The sequence below is a fragment of the Eublepharis macularius genome, chromosome 2 (assembly GCF_028583425.1).
Source record: "Eublepharis macularius isolate TG4126 chromosome 2, MPM_Emac_v1.0, whole genome shotgun sequence".
NCBI lineage: Eukaryota > Metazoa > Chordata > Lepidosauria > Squamata > Eublepharidae > Eublepharis > Eublepharis macularius.
This window is the reverse complement of record NC_072791.1, coordinates 96237527-96254890: the sequence shown is the minus strand read 5'-3', so window position 1 is coordinate 96254890 and position 17364 is coordinate 96237527. Positions and strand designations below refer to the sequence as shown.

Sequence of the window (17364 nt, the reverse complement as noted above, 5' to 3'; positions counted from 1 at the left end):
AGGCACCACCTCTGCTCCCAGTGTGTGAAGCCTGCAGGCAGGAGCAGCCTTAGGCAGCCTAAGGCAGGAGCAGCCTTAGGTGGTAATTTATGTGACAGTCATAGCTAAGTTCTCCCATCTCTGCAATCTTTAGCTTATAGCATCCCTAGCTCGCAGGAGGAGCTTCAGGAGCTGCAGCTGCCCTTCATCACTGGCACTTCTGTTCTCTCTCAACCCTAAAAAGAAGAAATACAACTGCTGCAGTAAAGTTGGTTAGTCTTAAAGGTGCTACTGGACTCTTTTCGATTTTGCTTCTACAGACTAACACAGCTAACTCCTCTGAACTGCAATACAATATGCATGAGCTTCAATTTAGGTGCTTTTGTGGGATTCACTTGTTTTAATACTTTCCTAAAATCCCTTGTTCTGATCATATTTTTGAATTTTTTTCTTTATGAGAAAAAACAGTATTTTTGACATTATATTTATTTTCTGGACAGAATTGTGCCAAGAGATGCCAAGTCGCACCAATGTCCCCTCCACATCCCGCACAGCAATTAGGGTTCAGTTGAAGGGGGGCATGTTTTTTTAGAATACAATTTGGAATGTGAATGATATATGTGCCAATTAAATTGGTGAAATATCTTGCTGTTTCTTTCTACTTCTAAGTTTTAAGTTTTGGAAAGAGCATTTCCCCCAACTCCCCAACTGAGAAGAGGCAGGCAGAATCATGTGCTAAGTCCACAGCTGGGTAGAAGAGTAGGAAGTTGACCTTCAGGAAGACCTGTTCAGGGGAGCAGACATGAGCAGTGCAAGTTGACAATGTTGGCTGTCTGTAAAAAAACATGCTCACTGTGCATGCTTGTCAGAGGGCATGTGAGAGAGGTCTGGCCAGGCCAACTCTTTCCTTTCCCAGTAGCTCAGCAGATTGGTGGGAGACAACTCATAGGGTTAGATACATTGTCCCTCCCTATTGCATCTTCCGAACCCTGGCTTGGATGCCTCTCATTTTTACTATTGCCAACTGCCTCCCTGTTGATCAACATCACAAACGGCATCCCGGAGGAGTGGCCGTGGGGGCACCCTGCCCAGAAGGGGAGGTGGTGAAGGGTGTAGCAGAGCTGCTTTCCCTCTCCTGGCCTGCAAACAATGCACCTGCCAAGAGAGCTTGTCTATCTGACTAATTACCTGGCCAGCACATAAGGCAAGGCTGTCATTGACCCACAGGTTACACATAGTTACCAACATGTAGATCTTCTGCTTGGTGAGTAGTTCCAGGCTGGACTCAGTGCCTCTTTACATCCTCTGCACTAGAACATGCACTGCTGGAAGAATATCTGCATGTTTTGCACCTTTGTCCAGAAAGGTGGCTATATTTCCATCAGCAATCAGGTCATGGGAATGATGAGACCCATTCTTGCCATGTCAGATAAGAGCATGTGATCAACTCCTTAAAGGGTTTAAGGACCTCCACCTTCTGGAAAAGGTTCAGGCACTCCTCATTTCTGAGCTCTCTCTCCCATTACACAGTATTGGCCTCCGAGGCCACTTTGTCCAGTGTATTCTTTTGTTCCACATGACGCTAAAGCATGGCACTGTTGTAGTCTCACTGAGGGCTGATGTCACTGAACAGGTGGTGCTCTGTCAGCACCTGCTTCTTATGCATCAAATGAGTAGTCTTCACACACTACATCGGAAGTGATTTGTGAGATACTGGCAGGTCCAGAGTAGACCTGGAAAACATGAATCACAGCTTCTAAACTGGAATTCTGGGCAGAATCCAAACCCAGGCCAAACTCAGAGGTGGACCACACAGTAAATGCACCTCAGGGCCACAGCCTAGGCTGCTGCCCTAATATTTGCACTGTCATTAGTCACCATGGAGCCCCTGGAGACATCCTTACGTACCTGTGTCACTAACTGCTTCTTGATGGCAGCAGATTTTAGACATTGTGTGCACCGCATCCAGTATGCTCCAATGTGGAGCAAACCCTGGCAATAACAGGTCCATTATCCCCTCTTACCTTGTCTAGCACTGATTACCCCACTCAGAAATATCTTTGAGTTGCCACAAATACACCCCAGTGAGAGGTATGCATGTTGTGTCTGAGGGCAGGTCCACATGTCAAATGTGAAGTGCACAGCTCTCCCACATGCATGGGACAAATATGCGTTTACATGGTCCCTGGAGGTCTTAAACATTGAGGGCACCTACTCAGGATGGATTGAGCAGGAATTGTGTAGCAGTGATAGGCATCTTGGAGCAGCTTGCAAAACTGGGCATCCTTAACAATAGAAAAGGGCTGCCCATTTAGAGAGAAAATCTCACCAATGAGGTGAGTGACCCTCTTCCTTGCCCGCTGCTGCCTGCCCCTGGGCACCCTAGTGCCAGTTTGCATTAAACGTCTCCCTCAGAGATCCTTAGCATCCCTTCCATGCCGGAGACCAGAGTATCAGAGAGGGTTGAGGGGTGACTCCCCTGTTGGCTAGCTGGTAGCCGCAAGGCTGCCCCACCAGGCTGTCTCTCCAGCTGAAGAAGCACTGTCTAATGGTGCTTCTTCGAATGGTTCCTGAGCCAGGTCTTTCCCTCAATTGATGGTAACCCTACACAGCTGGCACTGTGTGAAATAGGGATTCTCCATCCTTTGAAAATGCTTCCAGACCATAGAGGTATAGGGGCACCCATTCTGTCTAGCAGCTGCAGGCTCTGCTAGAGCCACCTCCTGTGAGGGGCTTGGGGCAGACATACCAAGTTGGGGGGAGGGATGGAAGCAGATGCCCTAGGGGGAGGGGTTGAGACAGCTTCATTCCAGGCTGTACCTTCATCTCTTCCTCTTGCACCACCTCAAGAATCTTCTCCTCCCTCTTCTTGGAAGGCTTGCTGGACTCTTGGGGAGAAGGAGCTTCTCTAACAGCTTTGGGATTGCTTGAGTGAACTCAGGAGCCCAAATACTCTAATCCCCCAAGATCACCCCTAAAGACGTCTGAAGTTGCTGCTGCTGTTGCTGCTGCTCCTCCTGCTACTGAGTCACTCACAACTGGAGGTGGAGCACCCTATGCAGAATACCCTGCCTAGTGGCAGCCCCCACCTCAAGCACCTCTGCAGGCAGCCCTCCACCTTACACCTTTTCTCTTAGCCTTTCCCTGAGGACCCCACTGTACTCCCTATTGCTCATTCTTCCCCCTCCTGATGACGTCACCAAACTAAGATAACTGCTACATTAGGATTCATTGCACTCTGAGGGCCAAGCTACAAGTGATAAATGACACTTGAACGGCAAGTGGATTGAGTGGAGGGCAAGTGAACAGGGAGAAATACACTTGCTGTTCAAGTGTCATTTGTCACTTGTAGCTTGGCCCTCAGTCTGATCACTGACTAATCCTGCTCTTGAACCTGGCTAACTAACCTGCTCCCTTAACTTTTTCTGTCTACTTGTCCTCCTGTGCACTAACCTTCAATTGCCTTTTCTTCAAACCCACACAACCTAACTTTTTTTTGTAAAATTACATCTGTTTGTTTCAGTTGAAACAACCTGTTTTTAAAATCCTGCTTCACCTGACTTTAATTTCTTTCTATCCTAAAAACTGACTACTTTTTAGATAACAATGATACATGAGGCAAGTAAGGAATCCTTTTTAAAAACCTCTGTTTATTTTTTTCCAAGCATACAAGCAAAGCATAGTGTTTCTTTCAAACATTAAGCTAATACCTAGTCTTTCTGAAAACTAGGTGAGGGTTTAGTTATCTTAAAAACCACAACATAAACTTCAGTTTTGTGGAAGACTAAAAGGTTGTTCTAACCCCTCTTTTTAACCAACTGGCTTCAATTGTTTTGAATCCCAGATCAGCCTAATAATTTTTTAAAAAGTAAATCCTGAGCGCCAATTTTTTTTTTAAATATCTGAATTTTTTTTTGAGAACCAAAGTTTATGTTGCGGTTTTTAAGATACTTAAATCCTTGCCTACAGTTGTTATTAAAACCTAACCAGAGATCTTCTTGAGAACCTGCTGCAACAATTGTAATTTTAAAAACCAACAAGAACACCCCAAAACTCCACAAAACTACTTCCCCAAAAAACACAACATAGAAAGATCTTTTAAAAATATATAAAAGAAGTGTAAAACGAAAACCAGAAGAATGTAAAAAAGTAAACTTTAAAATAGTAACAACTTCAAAATTCCCCTCCCCCAAAGCAAAATTCCCTCCCTTTAAAATTAAAAATACTTCTACTGAGAGAGAAAATTCAGAGCAGTTAAAAATTCTAAAACAAGCCTGGTTAGCATTAACCCTGAATAGTATCAGCACAGCCATAATGGTATGCCATAGGTAATGGTTTGAAGGGAAAGCAGTGAAGAATTCAGAGGTGGGGTAGGGTGGGAAAGAGAGGCTGAAGGAGAGCATAAGCTTACAGTTTGATTCAAGTCTCTTCACTGTAGTGGCACTAGGCTAGTATAGCACTGTGACCATGAACTGGGTTATGCCACAGGAGATCTAAACAGAAGCTTCTGCTGAACCTGGTGTTCTGTGGTTTCCCACCCTGGTGCTGAGTAAGACAATTTAATAGTCTGTACCAGCACAAAAATAATATAAACCACAATGCACCTGTTACTCAGCCATAAAGCATGTACTTCATATGTTGTTACCACAGAAGAAGGTGGCACTTATGTCAGTGAAGCCATGCATGGAATATACACCATATCCAAGTCTAGGATTTTGAATCTGTGTATCCACAAGGTGGTACCCTTTATAAAGGAAGAGGAGGCAGTGCTAGAAATCAGAGATTTGGTTTTATTGTCTTCAAGGATAGGTGAGAAGGCAGAAAAGAGACAACTTTACTTGTCTATATGTAACTAAATGGCTCATATTGTAAGCAGCAAAAATACTCAATTAGAATCACCACAACAAACAGAGGATTCACTGGTCTCCTCCCTATGTGTGTTTGTGTGTGAAATGTACTCCAGAAAGAGGATAAAACAAAGCTGGGGCCAAAGCTGGGAGGCCAAAGCGCAGAAAATTGGCAATGAAGATTGTAGCAACTTGAGCAGGAATGGGTAGAGAGTCTGGAGAGAGGAATAATCACTGCAAAATGGATGGGATGGTGGTGAAAGGGGAACTGCAAAAGCCAGCACTTTTTTAGAGATGGCTGGGGAAAAGAGTGAAGTTTGGTTTAAAGAGTGGAAGCAAGAAAGACCAGGTGGAGCAAACAGGTGGAAGGAAAAAACAACAGAGTGGCTAGGCAGATTGAGATAGCTGGCCAGGGGGGAAAAGGCTAAGGATCAGCTAGAAGTAAAGCTTGTGGGATGGGGATAGGGGGCGGGGTGAGAGGGTGACACAGAGTTGCTCAGGAGTTACTGTTAGTCTTCCCTTCTTTTGTTACTTAACTCAGGTATGGAGTTTGATCCTCTGACTTCTTTTTTAAATATTGGAGAAAGGATTTTGATAGTATCAGGTAGGCAGACATGTTGGTCTACAGTAGAAGAACAAGATTCTAGTCCATTTGTACCTTAGACCAATGGATTTCTAGGGTATTAACTTTCAAGAATCAAGACTTGTAAGCTCATACCCTAGAAATCTAGTTGGTCTCTTAAAGTGCAACTGAACTCGAATCTTGGATTTTGATAGTCTTCAGACTGATGTCATCCTGGGTTATAATTTCTGGGATAGTCTTGGTGGGTCAGAAGATAAGCCTCTGATAAGTCTTTTGTCTAGGTGATATAATGCAGTTCTGATGTACTTCAGTTACACTTCTGCTTTAGCATGAAACATGGCTAACTCAACAAGATGGAAGCTACACTCATATCTACTCAATGCTTTTTGCTAATAATGCAGAAGGACTCAGGTTTGTTCTGCATCTCAGTAAGCAGCTCTGGAGAAATAATTTTCTTTATCTGAAATGCTGAAGGACCCACTGCCAGTCAGAGCTGAAAATGGATGGAACAATTAGATGGAACAATTGTCTGACTTTATATGTTCAGAGTTATACCAGAGTCACAGCCACAAATTGTTAGTGGCAAGGGTGTCAACAGATCTATGAAATGGAAGTCATGCTTCTACTTGGCATAACAATTTTTTTCCCAAGTTAACACTGTAATGTGGAGTCTGACATTGAAAAAATTGCTTGAGTGAAAGGAAGATAGGACAGATTAGACAAATGCGTGTGCATGGAGGGGAGGTTAACGTAAAATCCAAGCCTGACAATTCTGTGTATTCATTGCATTCTTTTCATTTACCGGTTACTTTACATTCAGTATGGAGATGTGTGACCAGAGAAACAATATCACCATGTGTCCCTTATGCGACAGAACATGCAGCTACTGGAAAATGAGCTCTGCTTGTGCCACAGCTCGTGCAAGCCATCTATTTGACAACCCAGCAACTGTCTTCTTCTCTGTCTTCATGGCTTTGTGGGGTAAGAAAGTCTGTGTGACTTGTATCAGGGTTTGTTTAGTAGAACTTTTAAATTTGCAGAAGGAAATCAACATTTTTACAGTTCAACGGTTAATTATAGTCCCTTTTTTCCTTTCCCATAGAACTGCCACCCTTCTATTTATGTTCTGAACTGAATGTTGAATACAGAAAGCTCTTGAATGAATAAAAATGAAGTATTTGTCATAAAACTACTGCATGGCATGTATAGATAATATTAAAGGGAGTGCATAACTTGCCAACAAAATCTATTTGTAGACTTGGCCGCCAAATTAGACCATTGCAAGAAAGATTTATTGGGTTTTTTCCTTCGAGAAATAGTCTCAAAATAAAGCAAGGTTAAATCGTGAGTGACTGTTTCTAAGTGCATTAGTGTTATCAGTATTGCTGTTCCTACTATTCAAGGTGTTATTTGATTTTTGAGGAATATCCCACATTTGCAAAGATTGTGCTTTGATCCAGACATGGAGATATTTCAGCAAGTGAGAATCATGTACAAAACTAAGAATATAAACTGGAAAACTAAGAATGCAAACCAATGTCTAGCTTTTAAATAGAAAAATATATTTTTTCCTTTACACTAAGAGCTGTTTTGCATATTCCTGGCCAAAAATCCTGTATGTAATGAGAAATCCAGTGCATGCACCTCCACGCATGCATCATATAATATGGGAGGGAGGTTTCAGATTATATGTAATGCTTCTACTGGGAAGGGAAAGAATGGTAAAACTAGTTGGGAATTTGCATATTAAAGATGGACTGTGCACGTACCATCAGTGTTTCACATCCAGAAACACCGATTGTGGGTATACCATTTATGTTCTATGACTGAGAACCATAAAGTCACACATAGATAACGCATGGTGTTTTACATATACACCAGGATCACACAGGGCTTTTTAATATTCACCTTTCCCACTACACTCCCTTACACTCTTGTAAGGAAAGAGTAGGAATGCAGTTTATATGTTGCACCCCGCCCCACACACACACACACATTCCCAACCACTGATACAAAAGGTATTGTAATTGTTGAGCATACACTTTACAAAAAACTATCTTCACATACTTCTAACACTTACCACTTAAAAAAGATGAGGTAATGCAAGAACTAATTATTTTCAAGCAAATGCCAACAGACTCCAGAGGTGCTTCCGTAAGGTCTGATTCACACTTGACTCTGAAATGGCAAAGAGAGAGGTTGTGATGGGTGTGTCACCATATTTTCATAATTAGTGGTTTCTTCTATGTCAAAATTTCAAAGTTTTCCTCATGTGGGCTGTTCCATGTAAATGATTCTCCAGAAGAGATCATAAGGTCACTGCATACCGTTGCTGCAACCTTAGCATCAACTGTGTGATTCAGGTCTGAGACCCTCTTCACATGCCTTTTTGGTATATGCAAGTGAAGGGGGAAATTGTGCAGTCATCTATTTTGCCACATGTGCTTGTGTTTGGATACCACTGTATGCTGCAGCTCCTACAATTTGCCTTTCTTTTGGCATTACAATATATAGTAATGGCAGATAAGAAAGCTATAATTTCAGAACAGGCAGTTGCCATGCAATTTGATCCAGTCTGAGTTACTCTGAAGTAGGGCTGTGCGCTTCGGGATCCACTTTGGGTAAAAAAAACCCCAAGTGGATCCCGATCCCTTTCCTGACCTGATCCGGAAAGCTTCGGTATTCCTGAAGCGGGGCCAGTATGCTGGCCCCGCTTCGGAATACCAAAGCAAAGCTTTCCGAAACGTTTGGAAATGCTTCCGATATGCTTTGCAGCTTGTTTAAAGGGCCCCGCTGCTGCTTGCAAGCAGCGCCAGGGCCCTTTAAACAACCCCCCACCTCCCCCCACCTACCTTGCAGTGGCTCCGGGCCGGCTCCTCTGCTGCTGACGTCACCACCGTGCTGCCGCTCGAGCCTGCGGGGTGGTGGGGAAGGCCGGGGCCACCCCTTCCGGCCCTTTCTGCCCCTCAAATGGCCGCGGCGCGCCAGTGCCGTGGCGGCCATTTGAGGGGCAGGAAGGGCCGGAGGCGGTGGCTCCGGCCTTCCCCACCACCCCACGGGCTCGGGTGGTGGCCCGGCAGCAGAGGAGCTGGCTGGCTCCAGGCCACGCAGCCTTGTGCTGCCGCCCAGCTGATAACTCTCCCGCCGCCAGGTAAGTGGGTGGGGTGTGGAGGGGTCTCCCCAGGGGGGTGGGGGTGGAGGGGTTGCCCCAGGGAGGGTGGTGGCAGGTGGCAGGGAGTCCCCCCCCCTCGCTTCAGTATGCTCTAAATCTTCACGGAGCATACTGAAGCAATTTCCGGAACCCGAATCCGAAGCAGCTTGCCACTTCGGATTTGGGAGTATTCCGTATTGGTTTCCTGCTTCGGGTAAACCCGAATCTCCGGGTTTACCCGGAGATTTCAGGTAATACCGAATCTCCCCGCCCATGCACAGCCCTACTCTGAAGAAGTTCAGGATATGACTTTTTTGACTACATCTTTTTTTGACTAATACTAACATACATGTCTATATATTTCACAAATATTGAGAGAAGCAGGTCTGTTTTGTAACACAGAATGATTAATTTTAGATTTAATGCTGTCAGCAGCAAAGTCAAAAAAGAAGGGAAGACAAAGCTGGAGCAAAACAATTTATGCCATGGATTATGATTTGTGTCTTGTCCTATCACTTGTATTGAGAAATGTGATATATATAACCCAAAGCATTACATCTTGTCAGAGACTTTAAATAGTCTCATCCCAGCCTTCAGGAAATCAAATATCTCCTTTTCACCAACTCTTTCTCCTTTCTCCTGTACACATCCATGTCCTTTCCGTGGTTCCCATAAGCTCCCAGTTTCTGTTAAGACTGTTTCATACGAGACTGATCTGTAAGGCAAAGGAAATCTTGGCTGGCCAGAAGTAGCAGTGACTGGAGTAACTGGCAGTTACTTAGAAATTTATTTAAAATACTTATACATGTGCACTTTTCTCAGGCAAGGGAAAGTCAATTAATGGGAATTTAAAAAAATACAAACCTAAAAAAATAAAAATAATAGAGCATTAAAACAACCATCAACAAACAGACAGCAAAAATACTATGAAAGACATCTATGAATGACACCCATTCAAATGTATGGGCAGATGTGTCATCTAGGAATCTCTGGAGCTACTCAGCCATCAACTGCTTGATGATCTCCCCCACACACATACAAGTACATTAGAAAGTTGCTTATAATGGACCAGGCAGCCAGTGAAGGCTTTTTAAAAGGAGGAAATCCCCACAATTAAGGAAATACTTAAACCCTTCACAGTAAAATATGGTTGTGCTTCCAGTTTTCCCACTTGCATCATGCAAATATACCAAGCCCTCCATGGCATTCATCCTTCTTATCTATGGGACCACGTCTCTGTGCCCTACCACAACTGCTTCGTTCATCCGAACAGGACTTTCTGCAGGTACCATCCTGAAAATGAACAAAATCAACAGCTGCCCACCATGTGCATTCTCTGTAATGGCCTCCATCTTATGGAATAGCCTGCTTGAAGATATCAGGAAAGCTTCCTCTCTCCTGGCTTTCCACAGACTATACAAAACTGAATTATTCAAGAGGGTTTTTTTACAAAAGTAATAGGACTGTACTGTAAGGAAATGTTCAGAGAGATGGGGATAGGTCTGTAGACTGTACACAAATTATTGTGTAGTGTCTGTTGCTGTAAATATTATCCTATTGGATAGTTATGCATCATTTAGTATGTTATATCAATTTGCTTGTGTTTGTTTCATGTTTGTATCAGATTTCTGCTGTTTTTAAATTTCTACAATTCCTGCCCTATTGTATTATCTATTGTATTTCCCTTTGATCATATTGATACATAATATGTAATCCGCCTTGAATCTCAGTGAGAAAGGCAGACTATAAATAACATAAATAAATATTTGGAAGGAGATGTCTTCTCTTCACCACAGATAACTTTGAGTTTTCCAGCCGACAATACTCCTATGTTTTACAACTTTTCTCTGAAAATGAGAGTACTAAAAGTATTTGCTCCTGTTGTTTTTTGTTTCTTTAATGAAAGCCAAGATTCTCAAGATTAGGCATTTCCCACATTTTACATCTTTTCTCCAGAATCATGTGCTAAAAATATGTCCTTATATTGTTTTTTGTTTCTTTAATGAAAGTTGAGATTCTCAGGATTAAGCATTTGCTACCAGATTTAGCAGCTTGACATAAATAAACATTTTGACCCTCTTCCTCCTCCATTGGCCTTCTCATTCCAGTGACAACAGAGAGTATTCTCTCAAAGCTCTACGTGTTCTGTTTTCACTTTATATTGTTATGGAGTTTGTTGTTGGGTGAAGGACATTTCACTTTTGTTTTTCATTAATGCACTAATTATGTTGATGCTAGTCAAGAATTGTATTTCCCTTCCTTTAACATAACAAGTCAGCAGGTCCATTCACATATACACTTTGCAGGGTTAAGTGAATTATTTCTATGGTTGTTGTGGGTTTTCCGGGCTGTATTGCCGTGGTCTTGGCATTGTAGTTCCTGACGTTTCGCCAGCAGCTGTGGCTGGCATCTTCAGAGGTGTAGCACCAAAAGATAGAGATCTCTCAGTGTCACAGTCACTGTGACACTGAGAGATCTCTATCTTTTGGTGCTACACCTCTGAAGATGCCAGCCACAGCTGCTGGCGAAACGTCAGGAACTACAATGCCAAGACCACGGCAATACAGCCCGGAAAACCCACAACAACCATCGTTCTCCGGCCGTGAAAGCCTTCGACAATACATTGAATTATTTCTGTCTTGCATAAAAGGGGAGCAACATACCCCCCTGTGTCATGTCATTACCAGTTATTTTAACCATTGTGGTTCAACCAATACCAGACATTGATTTGGATCCTAAGGTAAATCTCTACTGATAGAAGGGATTTCTGTTAACAGGATGGGGCTTCCTTATCTCCCCTCCTTCTATAGCACAAAAATTATGTCCCAAATGCTGTTCCTGGGAGACATAGGGAAGTAGCAGTGAAACTTCACCCCTTCCATTAACAGGAAGTTAGCCATATATTTAAGCCATTTTAAGTTTGTTCAAAGAGAAAGTAGATTTCAAGTTATGTAAATATGTTAAATGCCAGTCCTAGCAGCTCAACTAACTGAATTACATTTTGTATTCTAGGTATGGAAATCTTAGATTACCATCACAAATTCTAGTCCTCATTACCATCGCACATTTCCTCTTTCTAATCCTTTGAACTTGCTTCACACATTTCACTATGGCAAATTCTTTTTTTTTTTATATAATTTTTTATTTTCAATATCTAACATACAACTACTACATACATACATACCCTACAAAACAGTAACTACAAAAGACTACAATAGCACAAGGGATAGGAAAGAGGAGAGAAAAAAGAGAGAGGGAGGGAGGGGTGGAAAAAAGGGGAAGGTACCCTACAAACACTAAACACTACATTTCTGTTTTCCCTTCATACTGCCATTATTCAAAAGTTAAAGCTTTATATTATATTGATGGAGTGGTTGACCTTACTAAATGCAAATTACAATTTAATTTCAAGTTAAATTTTTCTTCCCCTCCTGGGTCCCGGACGGAGTTCTCTCTGCGCAACTGCAGCCGCAGTGCTCGTTTCCTCCCCCTCCCCCTCAGACTTCTCCTTTTCGTCTTGCTTGGTGCACTGGAATTCTGGGTTCCTGTCCTCAAAATCCCTTAGTTGATCTTCTGATAATATCTTAAAGGCTTGATCTTTATGGGTGAACCAGATTCCTTCCGGAAATAACCATTTGTACTTTATTCCACGTTCTCTCAGAAGAGCTGCGAACTTTTTATACTTAAAACGTCTTTTCCGGACTAGAAATGGGACGTCTTTCAATATCTTAATTTTGTTGCCCAAGAAGTCCAAATCTGCATTGTATGAATTGTATAGGATAGTGTCCCGGATCCTCTTAGATGAAAAATCGATGATGATCTCGCGCGGCAACTGACGCTTCATTGCATACTTTGAAGTAGCCCGACGGGCTTCCAAAATGGCGCTTTTAACTTCTTCTTTAGTTGCCCTCGCGGGTGTTGCCAATAGTTCCGAGACAAGACCCCGTAAGTCCTCGTTTTCCTCCTCTTTCACATTCTGGAGGCGCAAAATTGTCTGTGTTCGTTCCACTTGTAGCCCGATCAACTGATTCTCCACCAGTTTAAGCTCTTTATTCGTAGCCTTCACGAGTGACGCACTTTCCCGAGCAGACTTCTCTGCCCCCCCCGCTGCTTCCTTGATGGTTTTCACTTCGCTCTCAATTAAGCCCACCCTTTGATCTGTTTCATTCAGCTTGTCTACAAAGGGTTTTATAGCTTCACCAACCGCCCTCCGTACAATTTCCTCCAGCGATTCTCCCTTTAAGGCAGCCGAAACTGACTTGCCAAGGGCAGGACTTTGTTTTTTTGTTGCCATTTGGGGGGGGGGGCGCTAACCAAATTTTGAGACTCAGCAAAGGGGAAGAGTGAGCCTTCTTAGCTTCAGATCTCACCTCTCCTTCATGTACGCTTGTAATAACAGAAGGAATTCGCTTACTTGTAGGCTCTCGCCTAGTTCTGCTCTTTGCTGTTTCTCATGGCCCGGCAGCACTCGAGGCGCCGCGCACGTCCGCCGGCCTCCGTAGGGACAAACGGGCAATTAACCCCCCGCATTGATTCCGGGGGGCTCTTCCCGCAGCGTCCCGGACCCAGCCTCCCTCACTGGGAGTTTTGGGGGCTAATCTTCACAGATCAGCCGCCCGGACAGGGTGCTCGGCCGCTTCCTCTCGAGCCAGCGAAGAGGAGCGTCCGACATGGCGGAGAAAACGAAACCGAATCCTCACTATAGCAAATTCACATCCTCAGAGCTGAAGAGCTACATACACACACTGCTGTAGACTGGCCTGTTCCAAAAATAGTTTGTTTTTTTAATTCTGCTTTGAAAAAAACTACTTCACAGGATGTCTGTGAAGATCAGAACCGAAGGAGCCCATGAAACCCACCCTTGCTCCATGGGAAACAACGTTCTAAAGATGTAAAGTGTACTCACTTTCAACCTCCATACCTTCAAGATCCTGTTAATTAATTTCACATATTCAAAGCCTTCTTGAGATTGAAGGTTGGAAGGGACAACAGTTGTACGTTTGAATGTTCTACCATATTAAATTTTCTTGCACATAGAAAACTAGATGTGAGAGAAGTGTTATAGCATAGAATTTCACCCGACATCATAGCTTTTGTACTATTTTTAATAAGGGGACATTCAAATATTATATCCCTTACATGAAGATTACAAATTAGCGAGTTCAGTTCCACTGCTGTAGTCTAAAATAGATTGAGATGGGTAGAAGAGCAAGATTTGGGTCCAGTAGCAGCTTAAAGACAAACTAGATTTCCAGGGTATAAGCTTTCGAGAGTCAAAGCTCCTTTCATCAAATAGTCTAAAACAGTAGGCATAACTCATGGCCCAAACTATCTCAGTCTCATCATCCAAAATAAAAGTCTGAAAAGAGTGAAATCTTGACATTTGATCATGCAGTGTGTTATTAATAGATCTTCCCAAGGCTTTTTTTCAGCTGGAACGCGGTGGAACGGAGTTCTGGCACCTCTTGAAAATGGTCACATGGCCGGTGACTCCACCCCCTGATCTCCAGACAGAGGGGAGTTTAGATTGCCCTCGGTACCATGTGGCACAGAGGGCAATCTAAACTCTCCTCTATCTGGAGATCGGTGCAGGGCGACCAGCCATGTGACCATTTTCACCACGGGTGATTTAAACTTGAAAAAACTCCCCCCTTGTTCCACCTGACCCAAAGTGACATCATTGTGCAGTCCTGAGTAGACATGGGCACGAACAGCATTATGAATGCAAAAAAAAAAGCCATGAACAGCCCATTTGATGGTTTGTGAACAAGCTGTTCATGAGACCCCCATTCTAGACGAACAAGTGGTCGTCGCAAGCCTCATTCGTTGTGTTCGTCTGCTGTTCATGAAGTCAGACAGTCAGGCACCTTTAATCAATTCCCTTGGCAACGGAGGCAGGGACTGCCTGAACTCTCTGCACTCCTCCTGTCTCCCTGGAAACCCCAATCTAAACCCAACTTAGCTTGATGGGCAGGTCCAAATTGTGGAGCTCCAAATTGGTTACAATTGGTTACATGGGACCAGAGACCAGGGGAGAGGGAGGGGGAGGGTGGTGTTCTGTAGCCATGGGCACTCCAATCTCACCCCTGCAAACCCTGTTAGGCAGTTCTGACAGCCAACCACAGACCTCCTGCTTTTCCCTATGGGACCTCTGGTTATAAAAGGAAGCGTGCTCCAAGCTCTGGCTTTTCAGTTTCAGCAGGCAGTGGAGTGGGACAGAGCTGTTGCAAGCCTTTTGGGAGAGTGCATTGGAGCTGGGATTTTTTCTGTGTGTGGTGGGTGGGATAGGTATCTATCCCCTCTGGTTCCAGGGCTGCTGCCAGGCCCTGGGGCCAAGCTCAGTGGGCACCTCATCTGAGGGCTCACACTGATTATTATTTTTATCAGTGCCTGATCTGGTCAGGTTTCTGGGAGGCCTGGCAGGGGGTCACATAGGGGGTGCCGCTGGTGAGCGGCCACACGCCCCACCCCCTAGAGGGGAGGCAGCCTGCCACTGCCTCCCCCAGCCCACCATGCCCGGCGGCCACCAACATAACCCACCGTTATACCTTGGTGGAAAGTAGCCTCTGGGAGGCCTGGTGGGTGGGCACATGGGGGGTGCCACCAGCAAGCGGCCACACACCCCACCCCTAGAGGGGAGGCGGCCTGCCTTTGAGTCCAAAGCAACTGGTGGCTCCAATTGTGTTGAATGGGAGTTTCCTGGGGGTGTCGTATTTGGGAATGTATAACTCCAAGATCTGTATTGCAATCTTGACCAAACTTGGGTAATGGCTGGAGGAGAGCCTGCTGAATACTCACTGTGAATATGGGCTCTCTAAGTCCAATGGGGGCCATTCTGGCCCCTACGAACAACCAACATGTTCGTTAATGGAACATGTTCGTTACTGTTCGTCTTTTTGTGTTCGTCATCGGCAATGAACAATGGACAGCATGTTCAGGTTTTTCCCCCGTTCGTGCCCATGTCTAGTCCTGAGTTCCACCACTGAGTTCCACCACCTCTTTTCCCTGGAAAAAAAAAGTCCTGGATCTTCCCATCCTTCTTTCAGAAGACTCCTGTATACCCTGAAAAGCCTTTGCTCATGATATCTCATTAACGATGTCCTGGAGCAAGGATTGCTCCACCATCATGATTTTGCCCAGTTCCCCTTCTATATTGACTCCCTCCTTGCCACATGACATTTTGTTCATAATAGTCCCCCTCAGTATCAGCTTTTGCGGGCACATAAGGAATGCTGGAGAAATTTCCCCCCACACAATCGCCCCTCCTTTAAACTGTGCAAAAGGAGCCCCTTCCCCCCAGTCGCAAGCTATAACAAGATATACGTCTCCCAAGTCCAATACCACCCCACCAAAAGGAACAAGCTGGCTGCTTGCCTTGTTTCAACAGCTGCCCACCCTGGCTTGTTCAGGACCAAGGTTGGGGCCTTTTAAAAAAGTGCTTGTCTCAAGGTCCTCTGATACCTACCCTGACCCTTTCGATAGGCCTGTTTCGGCATGCAGCACATCTGTATACCGGACACATTTTTACAAATCAGGGAATGATAGTCACATTTTTGTGATCTAATGCTTTAAAAAGGGTTTCCAGCAGCAGAAAAATCCATCTTTCAATTCTATAATTATCACACTTAACACATGCTCTACATTCAACAGGTGCGCAGAGCACCAACCTTTCAGAGAACCAGACAGAATGTGAAGAGAGCTATATCAAGGATCATCGTGTTATATATTTTTAATGAAATACAAAAAAAATCAAGGATCATCATGTTATATATAATTATGATGTCAATTTACAAGGTACATTCAAGTTTATACGTAGGAGATATAAAACAGATTAGTAAAACTGAATAAAAACTTATATAGAAACAGTTCGTGCTAAAAACAGTTGGCAAATTCCCATAGTTGCGACATAATTTAGATATACAGAGATCTTGCCTAGTTCTTCCCATTTTTCCAGTCTCCAGAGGTTTGGTGAAGACCACAGTACAGCTTGTTGATCACATCTGTTAACAGTCATTTCAGAACAATTCTCATGGGGTTATACATTCTCAGTAAGCTTATGTCTTTCCCAATTACTTATTTACTGTAGAGTACTGGGCTGTTCCCAGTATTCAAATACGTCCTCAAGGCCTCAGTGCCTAGTAATTGATGTACACGAGCTGTATTTGTTACAACTTGAGTGTTGTCATTGGGCTCTTCCTTTAGTACAATTTTGATGCTGAGAATGAAATTATAACTGATCTCTGTCTGGATTCTTTTTCAATTATCAGCATAAACTTCTTTGCTTCTGTAACTTTTTTCTCCAATTTAGTTGTTTGAGGGGTTCATTCCCAGTGGTGGACTTGCAAGCCATTTCTGTCATTCAGGCCATGTTTTTACACTTTGTACCTGTTGTTGTACTAGGACTATATTTACCTGTAATATTTTTATGCAGATTTATGAAGTTGTTGCCCATAGGGCACTACAGCATGGGTTTTAGAGTCTTTAGCATGAATGCAAGTATGGAATACCTTTAGAATCTGCATGGAAATACTATTAAAAGGGACTAGGCTTTCCTGACAAAAATGCATGTCCTGGCTTTGAGAAAATAGATTTCTATGGAGAGAGAGAAAGAAAAACCATTCCTAAATGCTAATACCATATTATTTTGAATTTATTTCCATGCTGTCCCAAGAGCTCTTTAGTAATCTCTCTGTATTCATAGCAATCCTGTAAGGTGGGTTAGGCAGAGAAGCTATGACAAGTAAAAGTGCACCCAGTGAGTAACATAGTTATATTTTTATCCTATCCTTCCTCCGAGGAGCAGA

At 43.6% G+C, this 17364-nt stretch overlaps 1 protein-coding gene across 1 annotated transcript in view; it reads left to right on the top strand.

The window, feature by feature from the left end:
* ANO1 (anoctamin 1) overlaps positions 1-17364 on the top strand; it is a 207384-nt gene that overhangs the window by 137064 nt on the left and 52956 nt on the right. The window contains exon 13 of the mRNA XM_054970723.1: positions 6230-6390. Coding sequence (XP_054826698.1) covers positions 6230-6390 — 161 coding nt within the window. The remainder of the gene's footprint in view (positions 1-6229; positions 6391-17364) is intronic.